The 27,746-nt window shown below is 36.7% G+C and overlaps 1 protein-coding gene across 2 annotated transcripts in view; it reads right to left on the reverse strand.

Annotated features, from left to right (window-relative positions):
- Window positions 1-27,746, reverse strand: part of CPA6 (carboxypeptidase A6) — a 336,470-nt gene that overhangs the window by 197,257 nt on the left and 111,467 nt on the right. For both annotated transcript variants that reach the window (XM_038579473.1, XM_038579472.1), the window contains exon 2: window positions 1,676-1,751. In XM_038579473.1, coding sequence (XP_038435401.1) covers window positions 1,676-1,751 — 76 coding nt within the window. The remainder of the gene's footprint in view (window positions 1-1,675; window positions 1,752-27,746) is intronic.

Genomic DNA, 27,746 nt, shown 5'->3' on the forward strand with positions numbered 1-27,746 from the left:
ATAACTTTGTAAGATCTATCATGTAAATATACTTACAAATGGTGTGGGGGCAGATTTTGTCACAAATTTTTTCCCCCGATACTTAGCTAAGCATATATGTTCCCTGAAATATGGTATAAAGTGGCTATTTTTCCAATGGGTGTATCTAAAATATAATTTCAATGGAGATGGGAGCTTCTACTTGAAAACTGCTTTGCTTCTTTGCAAATGTTGAGTCCCGGGGAGGCTGTTTAGGTAATGTTCAGGTATTGCTGCTAAAAAGGCTATAATGGAATTAAATGAGCATACATGACCAGAAGAAAGTTCATGTCAGTATCCTGAAGCAGAGATGCCTTTGAGAAAGAGAAGAGGTTTAGGAAATGTCTGATGAGCAGTCCCTCTGGTACTGGATACAATCCTAACAATTTGGAGTGAACTCTTGCATTTTCACTTTGAGCCCTTGTAATGAGACCCAAGCTTAAATTGGATAGTACATGTATAAAAACTGGGAGTAAAGAGAAAGAAAGGAAATGAATAAATTCCAAGTTCAAAACTTCATTTGTAAGTACATTCAATATTTGAAGGAAAGATGTCAGAGAAAAATCAAGCCAACAATAAGACCAAAAATGTGATAATTACAATTATCTCCAGAAGCCACTAATCTATCCCTCCTCTCTTATCCTCCTAACATCTTTTCCAGGTAAGACTTCCAGGCATTTAGGACACATGTTTTCCTATCCCATATTGGAGATTAAGGAGGTCTTCTAGGTAATCTGATTTGCTATCCATTAAAATAAAGCTAAACTGCCATATATTTTATGGTCTTGCTTCTTTTCTTCCTAGGCATAGAAAAGAGCCCATCACCATACCTCTTTTTTTTTTTTTTTTTAAGATTTTGTTTATTCATGAGAGAAACAGAGAGAGAGGCAGAGACATAGGCAGAAGGAGAAGAAGGCTTCCTCCAGGGAGCTCAATTCAGGACTTGATCTCAGGACCTGAGCTGAAGGCAGATGCTCAACCAATTGAGCCACCCAGGCATCCTATCACCACACCTCTTATCATAACGTTCTAGTTAAAGCTAACAATTATATTGCAGTCGTAGGAAAATGAGAAATTCTCTATCTCTAAAATCCACAAAATTCACCAAAGATTAAATAATCCGAGCCATTCAACCTTTGCCCATAGAATTTTCTTATCAGACTCACTGAAACAAACCAAAATTAATCTAAAAATTTCTTTTATTTTCCTCAATTCACTTCTGCTTGAATTTAATTAAAATGAAAGTATAGATGATTAGCAGGAAAATTTTAAGAAGGAAAAGTGAAGCTCTGGAAAATTATAAACTAAATTCATTCATTCATTAAAAACAACAGACATTTACTGAACTTGTAGGATATTCCTACATTCATTCATTCATTCATTCATTCATTACCATAGCAATGAAAAAAGTAGACAAAAGTTCTATCAATGAAACTTACATTCTACTAAGGGAGATGGAAAATAAATGAACTCATAAATAGATAATGGGATAAGATACATCATGTTTTGAGTAACCTTAACTTATCGTTTAAAAGGTCTTTCAAGTTATCTCTTAGCATTTTCTTTTCTTGGCTAATTAATTCTACTTATTCAACTCCCATCGGCAAAGCCCTGTAAACACATCATAGATGTAATAAGTGAGTGGAAGCTCTCTTACCTTAAGTTGGTGGTATATTTTCTTCAGTGCATTTGCTTCTTCTTCTGTATTGGGAATAAGTCGAATCACCTTATCACTATAAGAAAGGAAAAAAATGGTGTTATTCGCCTTTCAAAACTAAAGATTTAGCCAGCTTTATCTGCTTGCTTTTAAAAAACTAACTTTGCAACTGGGAAGAGAGACAGCAAAACTCTGGGCTGGTCTAATATCAGAAATACCTGGGCCAGCAGTTATCCAGTTATTATTAATCTCAGATCACATTGGTCTTAAAAAAAAAAAAGATTTATTTATTTTAGGTAGAGTGGGAGAGGGACAGGGGGAGGAGGAGAGAGAATCTCAAAAACGGACTCCCAGCTGAGCACCAAGCCTGACTCAGGACTTGATATCATGACCCAGAGACCTGAGCTGAAATCAAGAGTCAGCTGCTTAACTGACTGAGTCACCCAGGGGCCCCCAACATTGGTCTTTTTTTTTTTGTTTTTCTCATCAGCTTTTGAAGATTACAAATTCACACTTAAGCAGAGAAAGGCCAAAAACACAGGAACAAAGGTAACAAGGACAAGGACTTTAATGAATAGCTCAGAGCAGATGCCAAGCAAGAAATTTCTGATGACAGAGGTAAAAACACTCTTTAAAAAAAAGCTTACTGCTGAAAAGGAATGTGACTTTCAATAAGAAGACATATGACATCTATGCACTATGGAAAATTTCTGGTTTGGATTCTTCCTACAATGAGAACAGTAAAGATAAGCTCATCTCTATGGGCCGTCTTATGTCTGTAGTACAGGGCTTCCCAAGTGACATATGGGGCCAAACTGGAGGGTGACCAATTGTTTCAACGATGCGACAAAATACGAATGGCTATAAATATTTTTAAGTGATAAAAATTTTAAGTTGTACCACAGCTGATATTATATTTGAACAATCTAAAAGTTTATTTCAGTAAAGATCCTGAATTGTTTAAGAAGACCGGATGAGTTGTGCTATGGTCCAGAGAGTTCTCTATAGCAGTGAGCTCCCCCAAGGCGTGTCAGAGAACTATTATTATTTTTAGTTATGTCACAGCTCCAGTATGTAATAATCACAAATGGCTCAATGCTTTTTGCATGTAGTTATTAAGTACTTATAAATGGATTGGTATAAAGGAGATCATGGAGAATTGGTTTCTACAGGAAATTTAAGATATCTCTATACTAAATAGAGTACAAGAGTATTTTTCATAACCCTTTACAGTATTTTACAATGACTAAAGATAATTAGTATATATATGTGTGTGTGTGTGTGTGTGTATACATATACAGATGGCAAAAAAGAAAAACCCAGCAGTTCCACCCACAACTTATCTCTCCAACCTCAAATATACTGAAGTAAGGATAGAATGTGATATTTTCCATGGTTTTACTACTTAGATGAATAGCAGTGTTCAAGGACGGGTAAAATTAATATGGAAGTTCTTGAACCCCACAGGAGACTTCCAGATTTGTTGGAAAATTATTCTTAAAAAAAGAAAGAAAGAAAAAGAAACTTATTCTTCAGGGCTGTGTGTTCATTTCCAATCACTTTAGCTTTGTTATTTCAAATGATCCTGTTATATCTTCTTTAGGTCCATGCATTAAAAGGCCCATGGCTTGTTGATAATTTAATGTGTTTTGGCCACTATTCTCCTAATATGACTTTGTCACTTCAGTTTCCCTAGAATCACACAAAACCACCCCTCAGTATTAATGCCATGAAGTCTATTTTTCCAGAAAGAATAAAAGGCAAAGAAAAAAAATCAAGTCACTGTGAAACACCATCAAATATGACCTTTAGAATTTAAATGTAATTTACACCTTTTCTCTTTTTCATTTCTGGTACACAATTCTCTGTCCTTAATTTTTCTTGGGTTCCTCCTATCCTGGCCTCTCCCACCTGACCCGATATCATTCTTGGCAGAGAAAGGCAACTCCACTGGGTGATATGGTTGTTTTTGAGGGATGGATCACTTGACAGCTTGCTGAAAAACACCTCCATCTGGGGCCCTATCAGCTCCTCAAGAGTGCAAAGAAAGCAATCTGTAGCTGTTTTACAGCCATAGGGAAAAATTTTTTTAAATGATGGATAATTCAATCTGGCAATTGGTTCCTCTTCTGTGAGTATAGGATAAAAGGTGAACACACCTGGGATTATTCAACTCTGAAAGTGATTGCACAAGCCCAGCTTTGTCACTTTTATCACAAAAAGTTCACTTCATCATAACTTGCAGCAATTCTCAGGTGTGACTTAAGAAATGTGTTTATTACTGTTTGAATACTTGTCAGAGAACATACAATAAAAAAGTTATTTAGGGAAACCCACATCATATTTTGTAAATCCATAAATTTTATTAGACTAACCAGTAGCCAGCCAATCAACAACAGTCCTCTACTCAGCATGCAAAAGCAAATGCCCCATTTGTTCCACCAAACAGAAATCTGGCTTTCCCTAGATCTGATAGTCTTTTTTTTTTTTTTTTAAGTGGTGAACAATAATTCAGTACTACAAACAGGAAGGGTTCACGAAGTAAAGTAGCTCCGACAACTCTGAAATTCAAACTAGCTCTGCACAACTATCAAAGGTGAATGGAAAGGCTTTCCTTATAACCGATGGGGTTTTTCCACCACTAGGTGGCAACATCAATTTAAGACCCCCTTGGCTATCCTTTGGGATTAAGTCCAGAGGACCAAAGGTCTGCAAAGGGGTTGAGATTAGGGAGCTGACTCAGCAACCAGCTGCTCACATGTACATGTGTTTGTAAATCAGATATTTCTAGCTCCGGGAGTCTGTGTAAAGTTTTCACAGAGAGGACAGGCATATTAAATCACATTTTAAAGATGTGATATTAGAGGCAAAATATTCCAGATAACTAATCACCCAGCCATCACATATTTATTCATGATATACTTAAGGTTATGTTGCTAGAATGCTAGCACCAAGTTGCAAGTTGATTATTGATCCTAATGTACAATAGCAACCACATGAACAACACTATTAAATACATTTAATCCATTTAAAAAGCATTATTAAATGCGTAACGAGAACATATGCATTTACAATCTGCCTGGGTTTCAGTTTCCTCATTGAAGGCGTGAGCAATGAACTGTTGCCTTCCCATTTTAAAGTTCTAAGACTATGCTGCTTGAAGCTGATGCCTGCCACATGTATTGCCATGTCTTGACTGCAACACCTATGGAAGAATGTGTTTTGCAGGCAACTGGGGAGTCCTCAAACTCCTTTGGAAAGACACAGATCTGAAGCTACAGATTTTCTCCTTCTGGGTCTTGGCATCAATTTTCACAATTGATTCCATTATTAAACTTTGTAACTTGCAGAACCAGTTTACAAACTATGCTTGTAAGAATGAAAGTATTATAGTATACACAAAATAAAGCTCCCCTTCCAGTTCTCTTCCATGCCAAACTTCTCCTTGTCCCCTAGTGGCCATTGTTAATTTTTTGTGACCCATTCCTGACTCCTTTGTATTTACACATGTGCACACTCACACGTGATGGTCTCATAGCATTTTATAATACTCATTTGCTTTTAGTTTTCACTTAGCATGTTACTTTGAAAACACTTTTAAAATAAACAGTTGGATTCTAAATGCTAATGTTTTATTTTGGAGTTTTATGCCTATATTCAGAAGGGAGACATTTATAAAAATAAGTTTATAAACAAAAAATATATATTCTTTTTTAATCACCCTTGTTTGATTTTGGCATCTGCATTAAGCTATCCTCACGAAATTGGAAATTTCCCACCTTTATAATATGTCTGGAAAAACTGAATGACATAGAAACTATGCCTCTGTTTTGTAGAATATACCCATAAAATAATTCAAGGTAGGACCAACACTTTTTTTTTTTTTTTTTTTTTTTTTCAGTTGGGGCTTAAGTATCGAGCTTCTCAATTCTTTTGTAGGTACTGGTCTATTCAGTTTTCTTCTGTGTTTTTCCAGTGAATTTTGGTAATTTATTTTCCTAGAAACCATCCATTTATATAAGTTATAATAAACTCAATTAAAATGTCTTATAATATGGGATCCCTGGATGACTCAGTGGTTTAGTGCCTGCCTTTGGCTGAGGGCGTGGTCCTGGAGTCTCAGGATCGAGTCCCCCCCCCCCCCCCCCCCACCGTTGGGCTACCTGCATGGAGCCTGCTTCTCCCTCTGCCTGTGTCTCTGCCTCTGTGTGTCCCTCATGAATAAAATCTTAAAAAAAATAAATAAAAGTCTTCTAATTTAAGGCATCTTAATTTGTAGCTTTGTCCCCCACGTCCTAACTTTCCAAAGACACGGATTCTTTTTAAAATCATTTTTATTATTTCTGTATATACATATATCATAATTTCTACTTCTATCTTTGTAAATTCTGTACTTCATTTAGATCTGCTTTGTTACTTGTGTTTTAGTAGGGGATATTTTTATTGACATTCAGATTTAAGTTGATAATTTCAGGTTTTCATAATTCAACTTATTTAAATTTTAAAAAGTCACTCGTGGGATCCCTGGGTGGCTCAGCAGGTTTAGTGCCTGCCTTTGGCTCAGGGTGTGATCCCGGAGTTCAGGGATCGAGTCCCACCATCGGGCTTCCTGCGTGGAGCCTGCTTCTCCCTCTGCCTATCATGAATAAATAAATAAATAAATCTTAAAAAAAAAAAAAAGTCACTCGTTTCTCTCAGATCCCCACCCCTTGCCTCTGATAGCCAAAGTTTTGGGTTTCCTTTTTTTTTTTTTTCATGTATAAGAGAGATCATATAGTAATTATCTTTCTCTGACTTATTTCACTTAATACAATGCCTTCATAGTTCATTCATATTGTCATAAATGGCAAGATTTCATTTATGGCTGAATAATTTTTGTGTGTGTGGAAGTGGAATTGCTGGATCATATGGAGGCTATACTTTAAAGAACTTCCATACTGTTTTCCAGAGGGCCTGAATCAATTTATACTCCCCACCAACAGTGCACAAGGGATTTCTTTTTTCCACATCCTTGCCAAAACTCATTATTTTCAATAATAGTTATTCTAACAGAAGAAGGGTGATATTTCATTTTGGTTTTGACTTGCATTATCCTGATTAATGGCATTGAACACCTTTTTATGGGCTTGTTGGCTATCTGTATACTTTGGGAAAATGTCTATTTAGAACTTCTGCCTATTTTTTCAGTCAGTTTTTGGCTATTGAATTGTATGAATTCTTTATATATTTTGGATACTAGCCACTTATGGAACAGGTGGTTTGCAAATATTTTCTCTCATTTGGTAGGTTAACTTTTCATTTTATTTTTTTTTTAATTTTTTATTTATTTATGATAGTCACACAGAGAGAGAGAGAGAGAGAGAGAGAGGGGCAGAGACACAGGCAGAGGGAGAAGCAGGCTCCATGCACCGGGAGCCCGACGTGGGACTCGACCCCGGGTCTCCAGGATCGCGCCCTGGGCCAAAGGCAGGCGCCAAACCGCTGCGCCACCCAGGGATCCCTAACTTTTCATTTTATTGATGCTTTTCTGTACTGCGATCCATTTGCTGCAACCCCACTTTATTTTTGCTTTTGGGATCAGAGTAAAAAAATCCTCACCAAGACCTGTGTCAAAGGTCTTACTGTCTAGATTTCCTTTCAGGGATCTTATAAGTTCAAGTCTTACATCTTTAATTCATTTTGAGTTAATTTTCATGTATGGTGTAAGATAGTGGTCCAGTTTCATTCTTTTGTACGTGGCTGTCCAATTTTCCCAATGCTGTCTATTGAAGAAACTGCCCTTTCTCCATTGTATATTTTTGGTTTATTTATCATAATTAATTGACCATATATGTGTAGGTTTATTTCTGGGTGCTCTGTTCTGTCCCATTGATCTGTGTGTCTGTTTTTATGGCAGTATGGCATACATAACCATATTGTTATGTTTACTACAGCTTTGTGGTGCGGGGGTGGAACCTGGGTGACTCAGCTGGTTAAATGTCTGCTTTCGGCTCAGGTCATGGTCCCAGGGGCCTGGGGTGATGCCCTGAGTTAGGTTCCCTGCTTGACAGGGAGCCTGCTTTCCCTCTCCCTACACTTGGCTCTCTCTCAAATTAAAAAAAACAAAACAAAACAAAAAAACAAAACAAAAAACAGGGACTTTGATGCCTTCAGCTTTGTTCTCATTTCTTAAAATTACTTTAGCTCTTTGAGGTCTCATTTCACACAATTCTTAGGAATTTTTATTTCTGTGAAAAATACCATCGATATTTTGGTACAGATTATACTGAATCTATAGATTGCTTTGGGCAGTATGGACATTTTGAAAATATTAAATCTTCCAATCCATGAACATGGAATGTCTTTCCACTTGTTTGTGTCTTATTCAAATTCTCTAATAACTTATTTTCAATATGCATTTTTCACCTCCTTGGTTAGCTTTATTTATAGGCATTTTATTCTATTTGATGTACTTATAAATGGGATAATTGTGGTTTTTAGTTTCTCTGTAGCAAAGAGTTATTTTGAAGAATGTTAAAAAGTTCTACACTTTTTAGTATGTTTATGTTATTTAGATGTTCTGTCCTTATTGTCTTAAATTTGACAATTTTTGAATTTCATTTAATATACCTACTGTGATTTTGGATTTGTCAGTTTAAAGACTCTTAATTCACATATTTGATGATATATAACTATATATAAGTTCATGACTACTGTATATTCTGGATGGAATAAAGTTTTTATCCTAAAAGTTTCTAGAAAAATCCTTCTATGCCTCATTTAATGCTCTTTAAATTTCTTTTTTGCCAAATGATTGGCTGGGACAGTTTTGCCTGTGTCTTTCTTTTTTTCTCTTTTTATGTGTTTCTTGGAAATATCATAATGCTAGATTAAATTTTTAAAAATTCAGTGAGATTTTTCTGATTTGAACTGGAGGAATTTACTTATTCACATTAATTACATTACTTGATATATATATATATTATTTATTTATTTATTTATTTATTTGGTTTGTTTTTGCTTTTTTGGTTTTAGAGACAGAGAGCACAAGTAGGGTTGAGGGAGAGGAGGATGGCAGGGAGAATCTCAAGCAGGCTCCACCCTCAGCACAAAGCTGGACAGGGCTCCATCTCATGACCTTGAGATCATGACCCAAGCCAAAATTAGGAGTTGGATGCTCAACCAACTGAGCCAGCTAGTTGCCCCTCTTTTTTTTTATAACATAAACTTAATAAGCATAAAAATGTATGCTTAATAAGCATAAAAAATACATTTTCTAGTATTAGAAGATATATACATGTGTGGTTTTAATTTTTTCATTATTTGTTATGGGTTCTTACCTTTTCTCCTTGCCATCTTTCTTGGAGTTAATTCTCTGCCAATTTTTCTTATCTAGTAGCATACAAGCTATGCATCTTATGTCTTTTTTTTTTTTTTAGTGATTTCTTATAAATTTTACCAAGTTAGTTTAACAGATACTTCTTTCACATCTAGAGTTAAGTCTTTGTACGTTCCTCCCTTGAACAAGATCCTAAGAATATTTTTTTTCAGCCACTTCTTTCCTGTTTTTCTCCCTTTTTGCTCCATGTTTTGTTAAAATCACCTGGAGTTTTTGTTGTGCATTGTGTCTAAGTGGATACCTGAATTGGGTCCCTTCAAAAATCAGATGTTGAAGACCTATCCTTCAGTATTTCTGAATGTGAATATATTTGGAGAGAAGGTTTTTAAAGAGGTAATTAAGTTAAACTAAGGTAATTGGATTGAGCCCCAATCCTGTCTGATTGGTAGCTTTATCAAAAAGGAGGGAATTGGGGCACAGAGTTGCACAGAGGAAAACACCATGAAGATACAGGAAGAATGTGGCTATCTGCAAGCTAGGAAGAAAGGCTTCAGAAGAAATCAACTATGCTGACACCATGCTCTCTGACTTCCAGTACCAGAACTGTGAGAAAATAAGTTCCTAATGGCTTAAATCACCTAATCTGTGGTACTTTGTTACCATAGCGCTAACACATACACTGAAGATGGCAGCCTAATGGATATGTCCTCAGCCATTCCTTGATATTTGAACAATTTTAGTCACTTTGTTCCAGATTCTCCCAACACTGCATACAGTTCCTATCCAGTACTCATTGCACTCACTGTAGTTTTAGTGTCTTTATTTCTTACTAAGCTCTAAACTATGCATGAGCAGGAACTTAATAGATTTTGGTTTATTCTGTGGGAGTTCTGTGGAAGTGTCTTTATAGAGTAGTCTGAAGCTTATCTTGAGGGGTTTAGAGCTAGGTTTAGGTTTTAATTACAGCTTCTATATCATGCAGAGTGTAAATTAGGAGCCCACACCCATACATGGTAGAGATCTGGGGTATCTAATTTTTCAGTGATCTCCCATCACCCAAATCTTTAGTAGACCAAAACCACCTCCATTTCTCCAGCTATAGGGAGTTTTTCTTCAGACTTTGAAGTTGCCCTTATTTTTATAAACTTGCCTGTAAGCTCTCCATGTCTTCCTGTTACAGGCATTGAAATCCCAGCTTCAGATATGACAACCTCTTTTTCATAGTCCTGACTCCCAGAACCACAGGGCATCAGCTTTTTCTTTCCACTTTAGCTTTTGTTTATGCCTCCAAGTATTTGGCATCCAGAAATTTCCTTTTCTTTTCTACAAAGTTGTTATCTACTAAAACAAGTGACAGGGTGGTAAAAGAACATGCTCTGGAGACAAGTTGCCAGCACTAGCTGTGGGACTTCATGCAATGTTTTTCACCTCTGTGCCTCAGGCCCTCTATTCTATAGATTGGAATTACTGGTCCTTAACTCATGGGTTATTGTGAAGATAGAGGAGTATACATGTTAAGTGCTTATAGTAACACCTCACCCAGAGTAAGGGCTGTATAGATGTTTGGTACTATGAAGTTTTTGCATTTTTGGCATATTTTCTCTTTATCCAATATTTATACTTGAGGGTTCCTGACTATAACAACTCAGCCTTCTATGTTTTATTATACTCTAATGTGTTGAATAAAAAAATGAAAAAGATTCTTTTAAGAGGAAACTACTTGTAGCAGACATCCTGGATGGCCTAAGAATGTATGACTTGTCCATAATCTCCCTTTGAGGTATCATTTGTATCTGGTATCTTGTAACTCCTTCCCATGTGACCATGCCTAATTTGACACCTGACTTAAAGGCAGCCACTGGATGAACAGGTGAGTTAGAAGTGAGTCCTGCCCAGTTGGGTCACTCTGACTGACTGCTGATCTAGTCCAATCCATCTTTGTGAATTTACACTTGAAATGATGAAAAAAATCGGTTAGTAGTATCAGGAGCAGTGGCAGTAGATACAGGTAATAGCTCAATTACCACAATGGCAAAGTTCTCAAGCAGGGATCATAGGCACTGCCCAATGCCCTTTGTAAATGACCCTTTAGGCTCCAGGGGCCTGGTTTGGAAATAGTCTCCATTCTTCCTTGTGTTTCTTATAATAAACTCCCAATTATCTGATTTATCTGGAGCATGCCTTTTTAAAAAACCTAACAAATGTACTAGTGCTAAGAATATTGAAACTTAATTTTTAAAAAAAGTATCTGGTGTCTAAGCCACTAGATTTATCTTCTCTCATCTATTTCCTCTTCAGGTAGGGAAAAAAGAGAGGAAGGCTGGATTCTACATGGTACTCTATCACTTGAACAAATTTGCTTACACATTTAGCCAATGATCCCTAATCCTTAATTGAAGAAATAGCAATATACTGTTGCATAAGGTTTTTGTGAGAATTATTTCATTTAGACACATTTGTTCATGTTACATTATATGCCAGACACAGTGGTAGGTGCTAGGGATATAGCAGTTTCTGCCCATAATGGGCTTTCAGCCATAGTACCAATGAAATATTGTCTGGGAAATGCCCAGCTTGTTACAGCTTCTCAATGCTTAATAACTTCTGTTATTATGTCTGCAGGAAAAATACTTTCTTATCCTGTAGAATTTGAACTGCTGAAAGGAGATACTTCTCCAAGTATGTTTCACCTGTGAAGATTAGAAACAATAAAATATTATTCTATTATAAATCTATTTAACCTTTTTGTTGTTTTTGTCAGTGTTTTTGTTTCTTGACCTTTCCATAGGTATGTGAATCTAATCATTGATCAGTATGCTTTATATAGGATACTTTATATAAAATAAAAATGAAAAATCTCAGAGAAAGTTCTATTTAGATGTCCTCTATTGGTACAAGCTGCCCAGATTCAGTTTTTCAATACTTTTAAAAACACAATTTACTCAGATATAGAAAAGGATATCTAATGCTATTCTTCAGGAGGTATAAGATTAGATGACTGTTGTGGATGCTGTTGGGTACTCCTCCAAATCTATTTTCCCCTTAAGTCCTAGCAGAAGGGGTTTACTCTGGTATTCATTCTATCTGTTCATGAAGAATTTGGGTCTTCAGCCAGTCAGAGCTTTGTATATCTGCCCAGCAACTCTGTTGGTGTGGAGATTGACATGTGTTATGAATTGGCCCAATAAAATTTAAGGGAAGGATTATTATTTCATGGTGGGTGAGGGGTATTCATTTTCCTGTCAAATGTAAACAAGGAAATGAATAAGCCTGCTTGCCACTGGCAGCCTGTAATTAGGAAGGGAATTAGGTAGGGTGAGGCAGATTCTGTGGACTGTTGGCGTGGGGAGGAAGAATGAACCTGGGTCTTCAGTGGTCTTGTTGAAATCAGGCAACCTTTAGGCTAGTCCAACCTCTGGTCTCCTCTTATGTAATATAAAAATTTTATTGGATAAGCCAGTCTGAGTCAGGCTGTGTCCTGCTTGTAACCAAAAGCACACTGCACAATAATAAATTACTTAGTTATCTTTAAGGAACGAGATAAGGAAACTATGGAATAACTAAACTTACTGTTAAATCAAAGTCTTCTTAGGTGGAAAATCACATCAGTGTTCCTTCTTTTCTCCACACCCTTCTCTAAAATACCCTTTTGATTTTGATGGCCACTCTGTGTGTGCTTTCTGAAGGGAAAACTAGGATAATAATCAGTAGCTAAAACTCATCTCCTATTCATAAGAAAAATAGGACAGTTTAAAATGTTTGCTGAATTTTCTGGAAATTTATATCCTATGGAAGAGTTATTAATAGAATGTTCACTCACTTAAAAAAAATCTCATGCCCAAGCACAAAGAAATCCATTAGATAATCCTACTTAGAGAAATTAATGTTCACATATAGATTCTATATTATAAAGTGCTTGGGTCTCAGTGCTGCATTTCCTTTGTTGAAAGATTATGTTTTGATGCACATGAAAAATTTCATTAAAAAGCAATAAATAAGAGACAACTTGGCAGAGAACTTTAGAAAGCTAAATGGATTCTTCCCTTCTTTGGTCATGGTTTATAGTCGCAATATAAAGTACTCAGAACATGAAGAAATTCCCTGTGGCAGTTTGCTTAGGACATAAAGATTTAGACTTCACTTTTGGATTAGATGGAAGTGATGACTTTCTTCTTTTTCGTTGCTGCTGTATTTTAACAGCAGAGAAGAGAAAAACACAGCCTTCAAAAAGCCTTACTGATGTACTTCACTTTATAACAGACATTTTCTCAAGAGATTGAACACCTACCATGATATCTCACACATAATGGAGGATCAATAAATATTTGCTGAATTGAATTAAAATTGACTTTCTATAAACTGCATCATCTGTTAAGTTTCTGAAATTGGCTTCCACAGTAAGGCCTGAGAATTTCCTCTTCTCCCATTACTACAGGTCAGAGAGGAAAAAAGCAATAAAATGTCACCCTTCCATTAATTTTTTACAGTAAGATATTACCTTCACTGTGTCCCAAGAATTTGCTCTGCTTAGTGTCACATCATTATATAATACTTCAATTTAGTCCTGCTTGTAGTATTTAAGAATAGGACTCAATCTGAGAAAACTATTACCACAATGGAGAACAAAGCATTCATTAAACAGATATCTATGTAGCAATTATTCCAGGCAAGTCTCTGGTGGGGAGGAAAAAGGAAAGGAGCTAAAAAGCATAAAGAAAGAACTTTCAAAGATGGGTAATAAGGTATAAGCAATATCTTAGGTAGCATATGATCAATGTTTCATATATTACATAGAAAATGCACAAAAAGGATTAGAGAATGATTAGAGAAAGCCTTATGGAAGAACCCAGATATCTGAAACTAAGATTTGGTTCCCAGTGGACTGACATATATATATTGGTCTAGTGATTTTGAAATTTGAGTGTATGTAATATATACCTGGGAATCTGTCAGCATAATTTGTTGGGGGAAAAATATCCTAAAATCACCTTTCTGGACAAAACACTAAGCAATAATGGAATATGTAGGTTTGTTTTTGGTGTATCTTTTAATATGCATGGGTAGGTGTCAATAGAGCAAGGGAAGGCCTAAGAGGGCAAAAATGTTTACACAAGCTAATACTGAGACCAGTGGCTACCCTGACTGATGGGCATATTAATACTCTGATGCCCCAGAGTCTAAGAAAGGTGGGAATTCAGATCAGAGGCAGTCACAGAAAGTCTTAAAGATAACAACCTCAAGGAAAAGATGACAAGAAAAATGCCTTGAGAAAGAAGTGTAGGGAAACTTCTCGGTCATAGACTTGGTTGTGGATAGAAGAAAAAAAATGTGATCATCACTGGGAATTTGAAGCCACAAGCTAGGGAAGTACAGGGAAGATGGCAGAGTAGAAGGATCCTGACTTCACCTTGTCCCACAGACACACCAAGGCAACATTATATATATATATATATATATATATATATATATATATATATATATATAGTAACTGTGAAAATGCCCTGAGACCAGCAGAGTAGATCTTCTATAGCTAATCATAGAGAAGGTCACATCAAAAAGGGTAGGAGGGGTGGAGGCACAGTCAAGAACCAAACCACACAGTGCAACTAACCACAAACAGGAGGGACATCGCAAGTACAGAAAATCAAGGGGGATCAGACTCCACCCCTTCCCATTGCACTGGGCACCCATATAACCCTGGGGACCCACACTGGGAAGACATGTCCTTATAATGTCTGACTTAGAAAATCAGCAGGGCTTAACTGGGAGAGTCAGAGGGTGATAGGAAACCAAGTCCCACCTTTAAAGAGCTAGCCCAAGACATAGCACAGAAGCAGCAGTTTGAAAAGCACCCAGAATATAAGTGAAGGAGATTTTTTGACTAACTTTAAGATGTGTGCCAGAGAAGTAGGTATCTGCAGACTTCTCTAGAACATAACTGCACCCACTGCGGTGGGTGAACTTCTTTCTTGCCCTCCCTTAGCCTAGATAATTGGATGCTTACAGGAGCCAGTTCTAACACTTTCCATCTACATTATTAACACCCACATTCCCTACAGACTCACCAGGTACTCCTTCCAAAGCAGTTCCTGCCCCACCCAACCCACCAGGTACTCCCTCCAAAGTAGTTCCTACCCAGTCATATCTGGCAGGCAGCCCCAGCTAGGAATGGCAACCCTCCAAAATGATTACTGCCCTGGCAATGGTTTGTGTGTGTGTGTGGGGGGGGGGGGGAGAATAACCCCAGACACCAGTGCCCTCACATTTTCTGCAGCTGGACCTCATAGCTGGCTATGCAGTGAAAGAGTCCTCTGCTTTGATGTGCCCACAGCTGTCAAACTAACTAATAGCAGCCAGGCTCAATGCTAGCTCCACCCAGCACATAGGCTTCAAAAGCTCAGGAAGCATCTCTGTCTAGTGGGCCAGAAGCAGATAAAGTAAGTTATTGCAGCCAGCTGGGCTAAGGTCCACTCCCACTCACTGGCATGCCCACAGTATCCACAACTCAGCCACAACAGGAAGTAGTGTGCAGTCTCCACATGGGACACCTCAGGAGTGCCCAGTTCTGGTGATGAAGGGGCACCATGCTACAGGGCACCACAGGACCTCTTCTATACAAGGCAACTAATTTCAAGACCAGGACACATAGCTGACCTAATACATAGAAACAAAGTTAGACAAAATAAAGAGACCAAAGAATATGCCAGGAATTAAGGAACAGGCCAATATCACAGAAAAAAAGCTAAATGAAATGGAGGTAAGAAATATGTCTGATAAGCAGTTCAAAGTAATGGTCATAAAGATACTCACCAGCCTTGAGAGAAGAATGGATTAATATACTAAAAACTTCAACAAAGAGAAAATGTAAGAAAGAACCATCAGACCTGAAGAATACAATGGCTGAAATGAAAAAAATATACCACAAGGAATCAACAGCAGAGTAGAGGATGTAGAAAAATGAATCAGTGATCTGAAAAGACAGGGTAATGGGGAGCACTCAAGCTGAATAGCAAAGAGAAAAATAAAAAGTGATAATAGGTTAAGGGACCACTGAGACTAAGTTTGCCTTACAGTGGTTCCAGAAGAAAAGAGAAAAGAAAGGGACAGAAATTTATTTGAAGAAATAATAGCTGAAAAATTCCCTCATCTGGGGATGGAAACAGATATCCATATCCAGGAAACATAGGGAGCCCCTAACAAGATAAACCCAAGGAGATTTACACCAAAATCCATAATAATTAAAATTTCAAAAACTAAAGATAAAGAATTATAGAAAAGCAAATAGTTATGCACAAAGGAAACACTATAAGGCTATCAGCTGAATTTTCAGCAGAAATTTTGCAGACCAGAATAGAGTGGCATGATATATTCAAAGTGCTAAAAAGGGAAAAAATATAACCAAGAATATTCTACCCAGAAAGGTTATCACTCAACATAGGAGAGTGTTCCTCCCCCCCACCAAAATTAAAGAAGTTCATCACCACTAAACTAGTCTTACAAGAAATGTTAAAAGTGTAAAGATCATAACTAGAAGTAAAAAGATATTATGAAAGAAACAAGTTACACAGGTGAAAGCAAGCATATAGTAAAGGTAGATCAATCCCTTATAAAGCCAGCATGAAGACTAAAACAAAAAATAGGAAATCCATTATATCTACAAAGGATACTAAATAAGATGTAAATTATGACATCATAAACATAAAATGTAGCGGGACGAATAAAAATGTAGTGCTTTTAGAATGGGTTCAAACTGAAGTGACAATCAATTTAATATGGACTACTATATAACATATGCTACAACATCTGATGTTATACATGAACCCCATGGTAATCACAAATCAAAAATCTATAGTAGATACATTAAAAAAAAAAGGATAAAAGAAGCCAACATAACACTAAAGAAAGTCATCAAACCACAGAGGAAGAGAGCAAGAAAGGAAGAGAACTACAAAACACTCAGAAAAAATTAACAAAATAATAAGCACATACCTATCAAAAATTACTTTTTAAAAAAAGATTTTATTTATTTATTCATAGAGACACAGAGAGAGAGAGAGGGGGGGGCAGAGGCACAGGCAGAGGGAGAAGCAGGCTCCATGCAGGGAGCCTGATGTGGGACTCGATACTGGGTCCCCAGGATCACACCCCGGGCTGCAGGCGGCGCTAAACCTCTGCGCCACCGGAGCTGCCCCCAAAATTACTTTAAATGTAAATGGACTAAATGCTCCAATCAAAAGACAGAATGACTGAATGGATAAAAAAATAAAAAGAAAAAAACAGATCATCAATAGACTGTCTACAAGAGAATCACTTCAGACCTAAAGACACATACAGAATGAAAGTGAAGGAATGAAAAAAGATATTCCATACAAATGAACAGACAAAAAAAGCCAAAGTACCAATAATTATTACAGCAGAAATAGAATTTGAAACAAAGACTATAAGAAGAGACAAAAAAGGCATTATATGATAAGGAAATCAATTCAACAGATATAACAATTGTAAATATCTATGCATCCAACATAGGAGCACCAAAATATATAAAGCAAATATTAACAGACATAAAGGGAGAAGTTGCCAATAATACAATAATAATAGGGGACTTTAACACCCCACCAATGGATAGATCAGACAGGCAGAAACCAATAAGGAAAAAGTAGCTTTGAATGACACATTAGATCAGTTGAACTTAACAGATATATACAGAACATTCCACCCAAAAACAGGATATGCACTCTTTTCAAGTGCACATGACCATTCTCCAAGATATATTATTAGGCCTCAAAACAGTTGATGAATATTGAAATTATATTGAGTACCTTTTCAACCATAATGGTATGAAACTAGGAATTAGAAGAAAATTTGAAAAAAACACAAACATGTGGAGACTAAACATACTATTAAACCATCAATGAGTGAATGAAACCAAATAAACATTTTTTTAAAAATACATGGAATGAAAATGGAAACACAATTTTCCAAACTCTGGGACACAGAAGAAGCAGTTCTGAGAGTAAAGTTTATAGCAATACATGGCTACATCAAAAAACAAGACAATCTCAAATGAACAATTTAACCTTATAAGTAAAGGAATTAGAAAAAGAACAAACAAAACTGAAGTTAGATGGAAAGAAATAATAAATATTAGAGTAGAAATGAATGAAATAGATACTTTAAAAAAACCCAATGACAACAAAACAAAACAAGAAAAAACATCCATGAAACCATGAGGTGGTTCTTTGAAAAGATTAAAAAAAATTAGTAAATCCATAGCCCGGTTCATGAGGAAAAAAATAGAGACAACTGGAGATCAGAAATGACAACTGTAGAATCAGTAGATTCTACCCCTGAAACAACACAGTATATGTTAAGTAAATTGAATTAAATAAAAAAATTTTTTAAAAGATGTTAATTGAAAGATTCAGTCTAAAAAAAGAGAAATGAAAGGAAAAAGCACCAACACCAAAGAAATACAAAGGATCATAAAATACTATGAAAAATAATGTGCCAACAAATTGGAAAACCTAGAAGAAATGGACAAATTTCTAGAAACATACACTCTTCCATAACTGAATTGGGAAGAAATAGAAAGTCTAAAGAGATTGATAACTAGTAAATAAATACGGAAATCAGTAATCAAACTCTAAACAAAAGTCCAGGACCAGATGGCTTCACAGGTTAATTCTATCAAACATTTAAAGAAAAATTAATACTTACCTTCTCAAGCTACTCCAAAAAAAGTGGAAGAGGAAGGGAAACTTCCAAATTCCTTTTATGAAGCCAACATTACCCCAATGCCAAAACTAGGCAAATATACTACAAAAAAAGAAAAAGAAAGAAAACTACAGGCCAAGCCCTCTGATGAGGGATATTTTCTCAGGAAAATATTAATTAACTGATTCACGAAAGAATCATCAAGTAAGATTTATTCCAGAGATAAAAGAATGATTTAATATTTGTATATAAAAATGTGATATAGGGGCATCTGGGTGGCTCAGTTGGTTAAGTATCTGCCTTCAGCTCAGGTCATGATCTCAGGGTTCTGGGATCAAGCTCTACCACAGGCTCCCTGCTCAGTGGGGAGTCTGCTTCTCCGTCTGCCCCTCCCCCTCTTGCGTGTGCATGCACACACTCTATCACTGTCAAATAAATAAATAAAATCTTTAAAATGTGATATATATCATTAAGAAGGGGAAATATAAAAACCATATAATTATCTCAGTAGATTCAGAAAAAAAAAATCTGACTAAATACAACATCTTTAAATAAAATATCTCAACAAAATGGGCATAGGGCCACATACTTCGACATTATAAAGACCATACATGAAAAACCCACAGCTAACATTATACTAAATGGTTAAAAACAGTTTTTCCCCCAAAGGTCACTAACAAGACAGGATGTCCACTCTCACCACTTTAACATAATACTAGAAGTTTTAGCTTAAGTCAGACAAGATATGAGACATTCATATTGATAAAGAAGTTAACCTGTCACTATTTGCAGGTGACATCTTACTATACATAGAAAGCCACAAAGAATCTATTTTAAAAACTGTAAGAGGGATCCCTGGGTGGGCAGCGGTTTAGTGCCTGCCTTTGGCCCAGGGTGTGATCCTGGAGACCCGGGATCGAATCCCACGTCGGGCTCCCGGTGCATGCAGCCTGCTTCTCCCTCTGCCTGTGTCTCTGTCCCCCCACCCCTCTCTCTCTCTGTGACTATCATAAAAAAATAAAAATAAAAAAAATTTTAAAAACTGTAAGAACTGATAAATTCAGTAAAAGTTATAGATTACAAAACCAATACCCAGAAATCAGCAACTTTTTAAAAGATTTATTATTCATTCGTCAAAGAATGAAAAGAGAGAGGCGGAGACATAGGCAGAGGAAGAAGCAGGCTCCCTGTGGGGAGCCTAATGCAGGACTCGATCCTGGGACACCAGGATCATGCTCTGAGCCAAAGGCAGACACTCGGCCACTGAGCCACCCAGGTGTCCCACAACATTTCTACACACTGATAATGAAATAACAGAAGAAGTTAAGAAAACAATTCCAGGGCAGCCCTGGTGGTGCAGTGGTTTGGCGCCGCCTGCAGCCTGGGGTGTGATCCTGGAGTCCCGGGATCGAGTCCCACATCGGGCTCCCTGCATGGAGCCTGCTTCTCCCTCTGCCTCTCTCTCTGTATCTATGAATAAATAAATTTTAAAAATCTTTAAAAGAAAGAAAGAAGGAAAGGAAGGAAAGGAAGGAAGAAAGAAAGGAAGAAAGGAAGAAGGAAGGAAGGAAGGAAGGAAGGAAGGAAGGAAGGAAGGAAGGAAGGAAGGAAGGAAGAAAGAAAGAAAGAAAGAAAAGAAAGAAAACAATTCCAGGGGCTCCTGAGTGGCTCAACTGGTTGAGAGTCTGGCTGTTGATCTCAGTTCAGGTCTTAATCTCAGGGTCATGAGTTCAAGCTCCACGTTGGATCCCACACTAGGCAAGGAGCCTAATTTAGGAAGAAAAAGAGAAGGAACTATCAAAATACAAACAACACTCTTCACAGGACAAATAATTGAACAAAAATTTTCATGGAGCCACAAAAGATCTTGAATAACCAAAGCAGTCTTGAGAAAGAAAAAAGCTGGAGATACCATAATACTACATTTTAAGATATTCTAAGGGAGGAGGAGCTAAGATGGCAGAGGAGTAGGGGACCCTAAGTTTGGTCCCTGAAATTCAGCTAGTTTTCAAACTGTTCTGAGTACCTGGGAAACCAACTGGAGATCTGAGAAAAGAAATGCTGCAATTCTACAAATAGAAAAGTGACTTTTTGGAAAGTAAGAGGTATGGAGACTTGAATCTGGGGTGATATATCAGAGGATACAGCAGAGGGAAGGGATCTGGCTTAAGAAGGCTATGGAAAATTATTATAAGCAGCAGAGCACAAAATCTGAACTTTTAGAAGTCTGACACAGTGGGGGATATTCCTAGCTTAAAGATGCTCAGGTGGCCAAAGTGGGGTGGAATCCCTGGTGAAACAGCATGGTCTTAGGACCCCCGGGGTCACAAGAAGAATTGGGTGCCTGAGGGCAGCAGAGTTCCCAGCATTGGAGGGGGGAAGCCAGCCTCAAACAGCAAGTCTAGGCATTGGCTTTCTGTTTGGTATTGCCATAAACTGTGAATTGTTGCATGTTTGCAGACCATTCTCCCGGAAGGGGTCCAACAGGCAGAGCATGGGGAGATCCTTCCCTCCCCTTGGAGGGACAGTTCAGTTGATGCTGCAGGAGTCTGTAAAATTTGGAGACTTGAAACTCAGTCACATGCCTGAGATAAATGCTAGGTTACAGGCTGGGTGAACACAGAATTTGTACAGAAACCAGGGAGACTGGTTGATTGACTGCTTTTCTGTGAGGGCTCATTAAAGAGTAGGGGTGTGGAAACTTTCAGCTCTGGGGCTAGAGAGTGAGGCACTACCATTTTCATTCCCCTCATTGGCGCTGAAAGCCTTTGGGGGAGCAAAACAGTTCCCCATAGTGTAATCTGGAGCCACTTACATTGAACCCAGCCCCCTGGCAAGGGAGGTGCATTTCCACAAATGCAAGGGTACCTGAAAATCAGTGCAACACGTCCCTCCCCAAGAAGACCAGCAGGAACAACTAGCTATCACCAAGTTTACCCATCATAGAGAACTGTAAATATTCAGCTTTTGGAGAAAAGAGTATTTAGCATTTGTGTGTGGGGTTTTTTTTTTTAATTCTTTAGTCTTTCAGGGTTTTTTTTCAGCTCTTTTCTTACTTTTTCAAAATTTTTATTGTTTTTAAATTTTAATTTTTTAAAAAGATTTATTTATTTATTCATGATAGATGAGGGTGGGGGGGAGGGCAGAAACACAGGAGGAGGGAGAAGCAGGCTCCATGCCAGGAGCCTGATACGGGACTCGATCCTCGGACTCCAGGATCACCCCCTGGGCCAAAGGCAGACACTAAACCGCTGAGCCACCCAGGGATCCCCTACATTTTAATTTTTATATATACATGTTACATATATATTATTTTTTGTTTCCTTTCATTCTATTTTATTTTTGTATATATATGTTTTACTTTCTTTCCTAGTTTTGGATCTAGTTTCTTTTAACAAGCAGACCAAAATATATCCAGATCTAGTTTTTTGTTCTGTTTTGCTTCTTGTTTTTCTCTTATTTTGTTTTTGTTTTCTTCTGGATTATGGTTTTTGTTGTTGTTGTCTTTTCTCTCCCTTTTTTCTATTCTTTTCTGGACACAATGATGAACTGGAGAAATTCACCCCAAAAGAAAGAATAAGAGGTAGTACTCACTGCCAGGGATTTAATCAATATGGATATAAGTAAGATGCCTGAACTAGAATTTAAAACAACGATTCTAAAGATGCTAGCTGGGCTTGAAAAAAAATTATGGAAAACACTAGAGAGTCCCTTACTGGAGAAATAAAAGAACTAAAAGCTAATCAGGCCAAAATTAAAAATGCTATTACTGAGATGCAGTCACAAATGGAGGCACTAACAGTGAGGATAAATGAGGCAGAAGAAAGTGTCAGCGATACAGAACACAGAATGATGAAAATAAGGAAGCTGAAAAGAAGAGATAAAGATAACAACTGGAACATGAAGGGAGACTTTGAGAACTCTGTGATTCCTTAAGTGAAATAATATCCAGATAATAGGGATCCCAGAAGATGAAGGAGGGCAGAAGGTTTATGTGAACAAAGTATAGCTGAGAACTTCCCTAATTGGAGGAAGGAAACAGGCATTCAAGTCCAAGAGGCACAGAGAACCCCTCTCAAAAATCAATAAAAATAGGTCAACCCCTTGACATATAATAGTGAAGCCTGCAAATTTCAGAGATAGGCAAAGTCCTGAAAGCAGCTCTGGACAAGAGATCCTTAACCTACAAGGGTAGACATATAAGGCTGGCAACAGACCTGCCCACAGAGACCTGGTAGGCCAGAAAGGACCGGCATGGTATATTCAAGGTGCTAAGTGGGGAAAAATATGCAGCAAGAATACTTTATCCAGCAAGACTGTCATTCAAAATAGAAGGAGAGATAAAGAGTTGCCAGGACAAACAAAAACTAAAGGAATTTGTGAACATTAAGCCAGCCCTGCAAGAAATATTAAATGGGATTCTTTGAGTGAAGAGAGATCCCAGAAGTAACACAGAACAGACCATCTACAGAAACAGTAACTTTATAATAACACAATGGCACTAGTTTCATAAATTTCAATAATTATTCTGAATGTAAATGGACTAAATGCTCCAATCAAAAGACATAGGGTGTCAGATTGGTTAAAATATACCATAAAGCTATAGAAATCAAGAGTAAGGTACTGGCACAAAAATAGACCTGTATCAATGGAACAGGATAAAGAGCCCAGAAATGAACCCACATTTATATGATCAATTAATTTATGACAAAGGAGACAAGACTATACAATGGGAAAAGGTAGTCTTTAATAAATGGTGCTGGGTAAACTGGACAGCTACATACAACTAATGCAACTGGACCACTTCCATAAACTCAATGTATTTGACCTAAATGTGAGACCTGAAACAATAAGACTTCTAAAAGAAAACAAAGGCACTAATCTTTGGACATTGGCCTTCACAATGTGTTTATGGATATTTCTCCTCTGATAAGGAAAACAAAAGACAAACTATTGGGACTACACCAAAATAAAAAGTTTTTGCAGAGTGAAGGAAAGCATCAATAAAATGAAAAGGCAAACTACTGAATGGGAAAAGATATTTGTAAATGATATATTTTGGACATTAACCTCTTACCAGCTATATGAAGAACTGCACACCAAAAACAAAAAACAAAAAACAAAAAAAAACAAAAAACAAAACTAAAAAACAAACAAACAAACCACAACCTATCCAAATAATCTGATTAAAAATGGGCAAGGGACTTGAATAGACATTTTCCCAAAGATGATATGATAGCCAACAGACATAGGAGAAAATGCTCACCACCACTAATCACCGAGAAAATGCATACCAAAATCACAATGAGATATCACCTTGACCCTATCAGAATGACTTGTATCAACAAAACGAGAAATAACAAGTGTTGGCAATGATATGTAGAAAAGGGAACCTATATGTACTGTGGGTAGGAATGTAAATTGGTGCAAACACTATGGAAAACAGTATGGAAGTTACTAAAAAAATTAAAAATAAAAATACTGTATGACCCAAATATTCCACTTCTAGATAATATCCCAAAATGAACACACTAGCTTGAGAAGATACATGGACTCCTATGTTTACTGTAGCATATATATAATAACCACGCTGTGGAAACAACCTAAGTCCATTGATAGATAGTGGAGATAGAAGATATATTTTACATACACACACACACACACACACTCAGAATATTACTGTGTTGAATGAAATAAGTTAGAGAAAGACAAATACCATACGATTTCATTTATATGTGGAAGCTAAAAAACAAAGTCATAAATACAGAGAACATAATGGTGATTACCAGAGAAAGGGGGTGGGGTATAGGCAAAATAGGTGAAGAGGATTGAGAAGCATAAACTCCCAGTTACAAAATAAATCACAGAGATGAAAAATGCAGCAAAGAGAATGTAGTATTACAACAGAATCATAATAATGTATGGTAACAGATATTGACTACAGTTATTATGGTGGGAACTGAATAACGAAAATACTTGTCAAATCACTGTTGTACACCTAAAGCAAATACGGATTATGTGTCAACTATACTTCAATAATTAAAAACAAAACTGAAAGCTAGCTACTGGAATAGCATTAGCAATGAAATTCAAACAACGTACGTGATCCAAAAATCTATATATTTAATTCTCCTACCTAAAAAGCATTGCCTACTGTTGGTTCACAGCTGAGTCCAACTTAAGGAATTGTCACAGTTGAAGGGACCTTCACCCAAGATTAAGATCTCTTCCCAGGGGTAGTCCAAATGTACACACTAATTTATGCTGAGGTACAAAGGTCTATGCCCCCTGCTTAATTTGAAATGTTGTTGAAGGGTCAACTCTGCTTTACTGCTCTCTGTAAAATCTATTTTAACTACGTTGCAATTCAAGTCTCCTTCTATCCTTACTTCCTTCATTCCCTTATAGCTGTTCATTTGTGAGAACACTCCTGAGTAAAGTGCTTCCATGAAAATTTTCCATTCAGAGTTAATTTCCCTGGGGGACCTTGATCTGTAATATGATCTGCTCTTAAGTTCCTAGCAGAAAAATGTAAATCTTTCAAGGAATTCCCACAAATAAAGTTCCAAAATATAAGCTATCAAAACTTATCAAGAATATCAGCAAACAAGCCACCATAAGCAAAAGTCAGAAGAAACAATTAAGAGCAGAAAAGACCTATACAGCTTGCTGATGTTGAAATGATCAGAGAGAGCAAGGGTTAAAAAATATTTCCTGCAAAAGGCCAGATGGCAAGTATTTTAGGCTTGTAGGTCATACAGTTTCTGTTGCAATTATCCAATTCAGACATTGTAGGGTTCAAGAAACCTAGACAATAGGAAACAAATCAGTATGACTGTACTGCAGTATAATATTGACTAAAACAGGTGGAAAGCTGGGATAAGGTATAACCCCCGAGGTAAAGTATATAAGAAGATGAAAGGAGGGAATACAGAAAATACATCCAAGATATTGCTGAAAATATACAGAAAGAAATGGCTATAAAATATAAAGCAACTAAGAGACATATAGATAGTGTGAGACAATCTATTCTATTTCTGATGTGCACACATCACTCAGCAGTAAAGCACTCAAAGCTTTTTTCTTTGAAATCAAGAATGAGGATGGTTATGATCATTATTTCTATTCAACAGAATTAGTGCAATGAAACAAAAGTAGGGGAATTGGAAAGGAAAAAAAAAATGCCAGTTTTCATAGAGGATAAGATTAACCTCATAGAAAACTTTGAAAAATCTAGTTATACAACTAGTGAGAGAATTTAGCAGTCAACTGATATATAAAATCCAAGAAGTCTTATGAATTTCTATAAATTATCAACATACAAAATATTATGTAAAAATATCCCATCCATAAAATTATAAGGTACTCAGCAATATATATAACAAAGGATATACAAATTATTTGAGGAACCTATTGAATTCCATTAAAAGAAATCCAAAGTGACTTAAATAAACAGAAACACACCATATTTAATTCCAATAAAAGCTTCAACTTATTTGTTAGAATTGGATAATCTGAATATAAACAATATTGGAACAGCAAAGGGTTAGGAACAGGCAAGGCACTTCTGAAGAAAAAGCAGAGTGACTTGTCCTAACAAATATAAAGATTTATTATAAGGCTACAGTATTTAAGACTGTGGAATTTACATGAGGATAGATCATTAGGTCAGCAGATTCTTAAAAATAAACTTGATCAGTGACAGAGGTAGTGTTGCAAATCAGCAGGGAAAGGATAGACTAATAAGTAGAACTGGGACAACTGGTTATTCATGTGGAAAGAAAATTAATTTAGGCCTTTATCTCATACACACAATCAAGTTGGATTAAGAACTGAAAGGTGAAATCTTAAAAGACTTAGTAGACAAAGTATCTTCATGGCCTCAGGGTAGGAAAGGATTTGTCAAACAAGAAGGAAAAATAATAAAAGTTGATTAATTCAATTCTATTAAAATTAAGGAACTTTTCATCAAAATATACTATGAAAAAAGAAAAAGGTCAAGCCACACATGGAGAGAAGATATGTAAGCATCAATCAGAAGATTAGTGTCAATATGAAAGCAGATGTACTAGTTATGAAATATGGGCAAAAGATATGGACATGCATTTAAAAGGAAATCAAAACACAAATAGATGCTCAGTGCCATTTGTTAACAGGGAAGTAGAAATTAAAACCACAATAAAACACCATTTCACAACTACTAGTTTTTCAATTCAATTTTGACAGTATCAGGAACATGGCTATTGAAACTGGTCTCTTTGCTCAGTAGAATATAAATAGGTATAGTACCTTGAAAGAAAACAATTTGGTGTTAACTGGTAAATTGAAAATACTCATGCACATTTGCACCAGGAAAATCATACAGGAGTATTCAATATTGCTTTATTCCGTAATTATAAAACTAGGAACAATGCAAACATCCATCAATAGAAGTGGTAAATTGTAGGTCTCCACAAAAATGGAGCTTTACACAGCAGATAAAATAGATGGATTACAAGGAGGGTTCATGATGGTGACACGGGAAGACCCTAAACTCACCTCCTACATGAACACACCAAATCTATACCTATACATTAAGAATTCTTCCTGAAGAACTGAGGGCTGACTAAACAGCTTCTGCACAACAAAGGATAGAGGGACTACACAGAGAACAGCAGAAAGATGGAGACACAGCAATGATAGGAACACCCACCCTTGATGTTGAGAACTGCAGTGGGCAGAGGGGATAGAACTGAGGGATTATGAAGACACAAAAATAAACTCAAAATGGATTAGAGACCTAAGTATGAGAACTGAAACCAGAAAAATCCTAGAAGAGAGCAGAAGCAATAAAATCACTGACATCAGCCACAGCAATGTTTCTCTAGATACATCTCCCAAGGCAAAGAAAACAAAAGCAAAAATAAATTATTGGGACTATATTAAAATAAAAAGCTTCTGCAAAGCAAAGGAATCAATCAACAATACAAGTAGACAACCTACTGAATGGGAGAACGTATTTGCAAATGACATATGATAAGGAGTTAGCATTAAAAATAT

The sequence above is a fragment of the Canis lupus genome, chromosome 29 (assembly GCF_011100685.1).
Source record: "Canis lupus familiaris isolate Mischka breed German Shepherd chromosome 29, alternate assembly UU_Cfam_GSD_1.0, whole genome shotgun sequence".
NCBI lineage: Eukaryota > Metazoa > Chordata > Mammalia > Carnivora > Canidae > Canis > Canis lupus.